This window comes from Erigeron canadensis, chromosome 5 (genome assembly GCF_010389155.1).
Source record: "Erigeron canadensis isolate Cc75 chromosome 5, C_canadensis_v1, whole genome shotgun sequence".
Lineage (NCBI taxonomy): Eukaryota > Viridiplantae > Streptophyta > Magnoliopsida > Asterales > Asteraceae > Erigeron > Erigeron canadensis.
Genome location: NC_057765.1, coordinates 28,582,496 through 28,591,630, shown reverse-complemented (window position 1 = coordinate 28,591,630; position 9,135 = coordinate 28,582,496). Strand labels below are relative to the sequence as shown.

Below are 9,135 nucleotides of genomic sequence, written 5' to 3'. Positions count from 1 at the left end.
TAAGATTGACTTTATTAATATTTGATAATTCTTGTATGGGTGAAATGATACTAGTTGGATAATGTACATGGTGATGATTAAAAATGATGAAACTAACTAAAACAAGTATCCATTTTGACCTTTAGATGCTCTACTTTGAGATTTTGCTTGCTTAAAACAAGTATCCGTTTTCAATTTGATACATTTAATTTATTTTTTAAAGACTGACTGGTGAAACCCTGTATTTTGGTAAAATGTGTCCTAATTTGAATCCAAGACGATACCATAAAAGGGTTGCTCTATTAAAAAAAAATGTGTCAAATTAACACAATTTAATATAACTTAAATAAAATTTTCTAACCACCATCAAATGTTTTACTGACAATGATACGTAATTGCATATTTCCTAATAAAAAGATATTAAATTTAAGTCTTATCATATGCATTTTTTTAATTTTTATGAGATACTAAAGAATTATCATTTAAGGATTTTAATTGAGGATTTCCTCGGCGAAACCAGAAAGAAAGTGGCCTGTAAAACAATTCTTTATCATTAATCTTGTATCGGCATAAAGTAACGATAATGATATGATAACGACAAAATTGTTACAATTTTTAGCATTTTTATTGATGACTTGTGGTTATTTATAATAGATTTTAAGAAATTTTGACACTTTTAGTAGTTTTTATTTATCATTTAGTTATACAGACACATAACTATAAGTTTTATTGATCGAAAAATGTTTCAAAATTTTAAAATTGGTTATATTAACCGGTATCCCATATTTATTTGACCCGTACCACAATACATCATTTTTCAAAAAATTTACATTACTTGAATTTAGTAAACCCGTAGCCCGGGCTACCCCTAAATTTTGTGGTTCCGCCCATGTTTCCGGGTCTAAACTTTTTAATACAATCCTAATTAAAATAACATATGTTAAATTTTCATCATTATATACTATACTAATTCAATAGGTTGTAAATAGTAACTCGTCTGCGTGGCGAGTTATTATTTGTATGCTAGTTCTCTAACGTGTACCTGAATAAGACAACGTATGTTAGACCTTTCACTGTCGAATCGCAACACAAAGTTTCCAACGAAATTCATTTTTCAAAAAATATAGAAAAAAAGGAGGTAATAACATATCTTAACATTTGATTCACATGCCATAATAAATAAGCAACTTATCTAACAAATTATACGAGTATAAGTTATTTATGCATATCTCTTGTTTATAAATCAAAAGTTATGGTAATTATTTCGTTCCGCATATAAAGATGTGTGTGTACGCTCCACATTGAAAACGCGGTTTGTTGCTATTATCCCAGTTTTTGATGCACCACCGACGGATACAATCTACCGTTGTTGGATACAACCAAGCAAACTAAAAGTATATATATATATACCGGTCCTATCAATTAAATGAGCCCTCCCTTTCATTTCTTTATATAGAATCTCACAAACAAAATAATCCCCAAAAAGACAATAAAGCAAAAAACACACATTAAAAAACTCAAAGAAATAACAAGAATAAGTCCAGAAGACACTGTTTGTTGTCCATGTTAAGTAAAGAGTAAACACCCATAAAGCCATCTTCATCTATATATTTTCTACATGCATAGATCTATATTATCTCTGTTTCTCAAAGACACAATGGGTGGCCAAAAAACAAAAGTGTCTCCATTTTTGGTGTTGGTCTTGCTTTTTTTGGTGTTTGATGTCATCAATGGTGAAGATGCATATAGGTTCTTTACTTGGAATGTTACTTATGGTGATATTTATCCTCTTGGTGTTAAACAACAGGTTCTGTTTTCTTTTCTTTCTTCATGAATATATATAAAATAAATATTATTGGAGTAGTAATTTATCATACATGAAGATCATGTAAGTGACAAAATCTTGGTGTGTGGGTGTAGGGAATATTGATAAATGGGCAGTTTCCAGGGCCACAGATTGAGACTGTGACAAATGAGAATTTGGTTGTAAATGTTTTCAATAGCTTGGATGAGCCATTTCTTCTTTCTTGGTTAGCTCTTTACTTACTTTTACTACATTTGCTGCTTATTTTTAGTTGAAGTTGTTATTTTTTTCATTAGAGTTAATGACATAAATCGTCCTACCCAAATATTCATCTTTCGTCCTTTAAAATCCAAAATCTCAAAGACAGTCCTTTGACTATTTGACCGTCAAGTGCTCTCCGTTAAACCCCCACGTGAGGGGTACTCCAGTCTTTTTCCTGCCTCTTCTTTGTGTGTACTCTCTTTTTCTCTTTCTTTAATACATACAAACATGAATCTGGAACTCAAAAAAACAGATGTGAAAATTTCATATTCTATAATAAAAAAAGTCTAAGATTTATTATCGTCTTCAAATGATGAAATCCAAAGTATATTCATCCTTAAATCATCTTCATCTGACTAGCTAACTAATTCACGCATAATCCAGATCTAAAACTTGAAAAGTCACAAATCAAAGAAATATACTCAATGGGGAACGAATTTGTTCGATAACACAGCTAGAAAAAAGAACTCGGAAAACGGACCCGGAGAAAGTCGAGCGGCTGGCTAGGAAAAATGACCGTAAAGCCAATTGGTGTACTGATCTGGATTATGCGTGGTGATGGTTTCCAAGGCAGAAGGTGATGATAGCGGGGGTAGTATGCAGTGATGGTTTTTGGGATTGAATGGTGGAAACAAAACGATGAAAACCCCAAAGCTTTGATTTACTTACTAAATAGTTGACCACAAAGGATGTTATTTGTTTACAATATTTTTGGTGGAAAAGCTAAAAGGATCATCCGGTCAAGCCACTCATAGCCCAACTTCACATTCAATTTGTCAAGATTTGTTGTTGGTGACTCAAACCCCACTCATATACTATTAATATTATACATGGTTTATTTGTTAAGTTTAATTAGGATTTGTTAGTGGTAAGTTTAGGGAAGGATTTGGGGAAGTGAAAAATGTGGTTATTTGGATATAAGAAGACAGAATCCGCACTTGATACTACAGAAGCAATTGTAAGTTGTTTAGTTAGATTGATTTGAATAATGTTACACACGGTGATTCTGATCGTTATTGTTATATGAGGATTATGGGTTGTTTAAGGTTTGTTAATGATGAATGGGTGGTGATGGGATGATTATGATTAAAGGCGTCTGGTATCCCGACCATGATTTTGGTAACCCGACCAGATTATTAATGACAGGGGCCCCGCTTTTTACTCTATCATATATACCATTATAGACATGGGGGCCCACACTTTTTGGTTGGGATATCAAAAAGTGTGGTTGGGATACTAGGGGTGTTTTCATAATGCTGAAAAATATATTTGTTTTTGTACGGATTAAAGAGATCCAGATTTAATCTCAGATATATCATGTTTGTTCCTTTACTGATGAAATAGACTGGAGTACCCCTCACGTGGGTGTCACGTGGGGGTTTAATGGAGAGCACTTGACGGTCAAATTGTCAAAGGACCAAACACGATCCTTATCCACCTATAAAGGACTGTCCTTGAGGTTTTGGATTTTAAAGGACGAAAGGTGACTATTTGAGTAAACCACAGGGACGATTTATGTCATTAACTCTTTTCATTATTTATTATTTTAGTTTGGTATGTTGATGTTCTAAGTTTCAAGATGTACACCATGCTTTAGTGACTTGTACCAACATCCATTAGTGACATGTGCTTAGGTAGTTAGGACGTTAGGTGGATACCATTACTTTTTCTTGAGTTGAGACTCGAGACTTATAGATTGTGGAAGTATCCTTTGCCCTTTGATGACTTGACTCAGTACTTGAGCCCCCCTTGTATTTTAAGAGCAAGCAGTTTGGAATCAAATTAGTAGGCGTTTGACTTCGCACCATTGGCGTTATTCCTATTTTCACACACATGCATTAGTTAAGCCCAAGTGGGGACGACAAGTGATAACAAGCTAAAGGTAGTGTGTCCGTGGTCGGATGGTAGGATGAAAAACTAATTTGTTATTATTAGCTTTAGCATTTGTATGGATTGATATCCTCTAGAGTTAGTAATTTTTATAGTTGGTAAAGTTGAATCAATCAAACACGCTCCAAATATGATTAAGGTCCATCAACAAATAAAAAATAAGAACCCACTTTTTTTTTTTACTTAATGTTTTCAGTTTTTGAGGATCTCCCGTTCTTTTTTTAGACCTTAAGTGCTGAATGCATGAAGTGGCTGAAAACATCAAGAAATGTTTTGTATGTATTAAGTAAAAATAGGTAATTAATAATTATTTTTGTTTATTAAGTCAAAAAAAATAACATGAAATTTGACTGAATACATTAAGTTTTTTAATTATTAAGTATATTAAATAAAAAATAAAAAAGAAATTATGATTACGAAGTTAACTTTAAAGGGTTTTTCTAATATATACCCTAAAGGCACATGTAAGAAGCATTAAATATGACATTATATTCTAATTGGAATTAGCATTTGACATTGAATACATTCATTCATTGAATACCCTTAATGATATATTACACTATTAGTCCTTATTCTTTTAAAATATCTCAATTAACGTTTTACGTCAATTACTTTTACATCAACTATCTACACCACTTGACGTCGCTTTTACCACCAAAAGTCTTCCCCACCATCATATTGTCGCCGTCCCAAACACCGTCGCATAGCGCGGGTACCGTGTTAGTATAAATAAAAGAATATTGGCAGCTACAAATGAATTGGAAAATTTTGGAATGCGAAAAATAAAAAGGGAAACTTGGTAAAATATAATGAATGAATGTAATCAATGTCAAATGCTAATTCCAATTAGAATATAATGTCATATTTAATGCTTCTTATATGTGCCCTTAGGGCATATATTAGAAAAACCCAACTTTAAATATTGGTCTTAGTATATTAGACTTGAACATGCTGTAATGACTTGTACTTAATTGAACTGTATCATCAATGTATATTGAATTGGGACTTGCAAATTTGTCTCATGCTTTAGGAACTTGTATTCTCAGTCAATTTGTACAGTTGTTCATTGAATATGGACTGCGCACACAATTACTGAAATTTATGGAAGTTTCCCATTTTCTAATTGAAACTTTAGACATGTGCTTGGTTGTTTAAGCTCCCCCAACTTGCTTTAGAGACTTGATCGCTTTTGTATTTGGTTTTAAGCGCACATAAAATACAACATATTTTAGTAACTTAATTAGGTTTTGAGTTGGTATAATGGTATACATGTACTGATGCACATGGTGGTGAAATTCATTATGCTTTAGGTGCTTGACTCAATTAAGGTTTTGCTTCATTGTTTTGTGAGAGCATCTCCAAACTGTAGAAACTCATTTGTAAAACTTAATATATGGTTCTTTAACGTTGACATTAAACATAACACACAAATGCACACAAAATTTTACACATTTTTACTAAGTGTCACCAAATGAGACTTGAACTCACAACCTATAGGTTGATGGGTCATCACTCATACCACATACGATAGCCAACTCTCATGTTGTTAACATACTAAGTGGTATGAAGTACATTATAATAAAAGACTATAAAATGAACCTAGAAATGACTTAATTCTGATACATCATATATGGTAGCTTATAAGATTCGTATATTTGTACATGGTTGTTATTAAAATTTCTTATTTTGTATAAGTAGAAAATACATATAAAGTACTTTTAAGTTAACTTGGATGAAATATATTGTTTTCATCTCTTAACGTTTGAAGTATTCATTGGAGTAGGAATGGGATTATGCAAAGGAGAAACTCATGGCAAGATGGTGTTTTTGGTACAAACTGTCCAATCCCACCTGGCCAAAACTTCACTTATAATCTTCAAGTAAAAGACCAAATTGGTAGCTTCTTTTACTTCCCTTCACTTGCATTCCACAAGGCTGCGGGAGGCTTTGGTGGCATCAAAATCGCTAGTCGGTCAGTCATTCCCGTCCCCTTCTCACCGCCCGCTGGAGACTACACCGTACTTGCCGGAGACTGGTTCAAGCAAAATCACACTGTAAGTAGCCCATACCATATGGAGTTGACTATGTACTTCGAATGTTTCATGTAATGCCTACCTGAATGTGAGTTCGCTTGTGTGTTGAACTTAACAGGATCTAAAAGCCATTTTAGACAACGGACAAGATCTTCCATTCCCGGATGGCATTCTCATTAATGGCCGAGGATCGAATGGATATACGTTCAATGTTAATCAAGGTAGGTAAAGCCACATGAATGGCCTATTGTGTTTATACTTTTATAGATTGACAAAATCGATGGTGGTTTGATCAAAAAAATTCTGGCAGGTAAAACTTACAGATTTAGAATATCGAACGTTGGGTTAACGACTTCAATCAACTTCAGAATTCAAGGTCACAAGTTGGTTTTGGTTGAGGTAGAAGGAACCCATTCACTACAAAATACATATGATTCGATTGATGTCCATTTGGGCCAGTCTTATTCTGTGTTGGTCACTGCCGACCAACCACCCAAGGATTACTACATTGTTGTCTCGAGCCGCTTTACCACTCCAGTGCTCACAACTACATCAGCTCTGCGTTACAGTAACTCGGCTGGTGGTTTAGATGCTGCACCTCCTGGTGGACCAACAACTGAAATTGACTGGTCAATTAACCAAGCTCGTTCGCTCAGGTAATTACAGGAAAAGTGTTGGCTAAGATGTCTCAATCAATACAATGGTCACATAAGTGTCTAATATTTGCTACTTGACTATTTACGTTGAATAGGAGAAATTTAACGGCTAGTGGGCCAAGACCGAATCCCCAGGGCTCTTACCACTATGGGATGATCAACACCACCAGGACAATTCGGCTTGCGAATTCTGCACCTGTTATTGGTGGCAAGCAGAGATTTGCTGTCAATGGTGTCTCGTTTATTCAACCAGACACCCCACTTAAGCTTGCTGATTACTTCAACATTTCGGGTGTCTTCAGTCTTGGTAGCATTCAGGACAACCCAAGTGGTGGTGCTAACCTTCAAACCGCTGTTATGCCGGCAGACTTTAGAGGGTTTGTTGAGGTCGTGTTTGAGAACTCTGAAGACGTTGTTCAGTCCTGGCATGTTGATGGCCACCACTTTTTTGTTGTCGGGTAAATAATTTATTTGTAGAAATGGCACTATGACTTCAAGTAACGAGTTACACCAAATAACTTAGTGTATCATTATTTAACAGGATGGATGGAGGGCAGTGGTCGGCTGCTAGCCGACTTGGATACAATTTACGTGACACAATTTCACGGGTCACCGTTCAGGTTTGTCCACTGAACTTCCTTGTTAGTTATACATCTTTTTTTCAATAACTTTATCTTTTTCTAACTTGAAATCCATAAAATTTGTCATCTTGATTTTAGGTGTACCCAAAATCATGGACTGCGGTTTACATGCCGCTAGACAATGTGGGAATGTGGAATGTAAGGTCCGAGAACTGGGCTCGACAGTACTTAGGTCAACAGTTCTATCTTCGTGTTTATTCACCTGCTAATTCTTGGCGAGATGAGGCGCCAATTCCAAACAACGTTATTCTTTGTGGACGGGCTGTTGGACGTCAACATTAGATACAACTTACATAATTCTTCAAATTCTTGACAGAGGAAGTGGTTTTTAGGAGGCTATATATGAGGGTATTCAGAATCAGTGTTGTTTTTTTTTTTTTCCGTTAGTTAAATTCATCGATATATGAACTTGGATCATAGAAAGCACGTCTCCAGTTATTGTTTCGGAAAATCTATGTTCAGTTGACAGAGTTATTTGTGCAAAGATATAGCATTTTGCTTAGGCATCACATCATAAAATTTACGAGCAATTTCCAACTTCCCAGAATCTATATAACCAATAACCATCAAAATCCATGAAGCTGAAGTTTTAACTGGCATAGGTCCAGTTAATGCAGCTATCATTTTCTCCATATCTCCTCTTTTTGTGTACCATGAAACCATAGAATCCCAACAAGAAATATCATCAGTATTTTCCATCTCAGAAAGCAATCGTTCAGCCATGGACAAATTCCGCCATTGTAGGTACTCCTTATCAAGTGTGTCACTGCATTTCTTGAGACTTTCGACGTTTGATCTGTTAAGAATTTGTATATGGTGATTTGTTGTTTTAGAGTGAAACGAGCAGAATAAAAAGATACAAGAAAATGAACTTGACAATATAAAAGAAAATGGCAGTATGAGAAATAACAAAAAAATCGGCCAAAACCATCATAGCAAAACAGATTATGGACTTTGTTAACATGTTTGATCCTGTAACACTTTCTGAAGCACATCAACGTGCCCTAGTATATGAGAAACAGAACCGACGGGTTGGTGATTCATCTTTTGGCATATCAGGAGGTAGTTCAGGTTCGGGTCCCTCGTCATCTCGTTTTGTCCCTAATCAAACAAAACAAGGTGGTCACAATACTGCACCAGTTTCAAAAGGGGCTAGTACTAGTGGCTTGAAATGTTTTAATTGTGGTGAATCTGGTCACTGTCAGTCAGAATGCAGAATGCAAAAAAGCTGGTAAGAGACACTTATTTGTTGATCCGGATGACGATGAAGATGGTGATGAGGCTGGTGGAGATTATGAGGAAACCCCAGTGTTTGATGAAGAGCAAGAGTATGAAGAAGAAGAGGTCGTTGGAGATGTGGGAGTGAATTTGGTGGTTAGAAGATTGTGCTATACACCAAAGGCTAATGAAGATGACTAGCTTAGGCATAACATCTTCCATTCAACATGTACCGTGTTAGGGAAGGTTTGCTTTTTTGTTGTTGATCCAGGAAGTTGTGATAACTTGGTTTCCGATGAGGCTGTCAAAAAGTTGGCCTTGAAAACAGAGAATCACCCTAAGCCCTACAAGCTTCAGTGGCTTAAGAAAGAAGGCGAGATAACAGTATCTAAACGTTCTCTTGTTCCTTTTTACGTTGGTAAAACATATAAAGATGATGTATGGTGTGATGTAGTTCCCATGGATGCATGTCATTTATTGTTGGGTAGACCTTGGGAATATGATCGTGATGTAGAACATAATGGGCGAAAAAATACTTATAGTTTCCTGTTTAATAATGTTAAGATCACTTTGTTGCCTACTAAGCCTAAGGTTGTAGCCACTAAACCCACTGGCACCCTGTTAACTCTCTCTCAGTTTGAGGATGAGTTGGA

At 35.4% G+C, this 9,135-nt stretch overlaps 1 protein-coding gene across 1 annotated transcript; it reads left to right on the top strand.

The window, feature by feature from the left end:
* Positions 1 to 1,448: 1,448 nt before the first annotated feature.
* On the top strand, positions 1,449 to 7,783 carry LOC122600113 (L-ascorbate oxidase homolog). The gene is made up of 8 exons (XM_043772776.1): positions 1,449 to 1,786; positions 1,900 to 2,009; positions 5,718 to 5,988; positions 6,086 to 6,188; positions 6,278 to 6,623; positions 6,719 to 7,081; positions 7,165 to 7,243; positions 7,343 to 7,783. Exons 1-8 carry the CDS (start codon positions 1,598 to 1,600, stop codon positions 7,544 to 7,546), a joined length of 1,665 nt encoding a protein of 554 aa, XP_043628711.1. The 5' UTR covers positions 1,449 to 1,597; the 3' UTR covers positions 7,547 to 7,783.
* Positions 7,784 to 9,135: the final 1,352 nt, after the last annotated feature.

Excerpts from the sequence above, each read along its gene's own strand:
- LOC122600113 (XM_043772776.1), top strand. The coding sequence starts at position 1,598 with ATGCATAGATCTATATTATCTCTGTTTCTCAAAGACACAATGGGTGGC. Across the intron at positions 5,989-6,085 it reads GGTTCAAGCAAAATCACACT|GATCTAAAAGCCATTTTAGA; the intron begins GTAAGTAGCCCA and ends TGAACTTAACAG. Across the intron at positions 6,624-6,718 it reads AACCAAGCTCGTTCGCTCAG|GAGAAATTTAACGGCTAGTG; the intron begins GTAATTACAGGA and ends TACGTTGAATAG.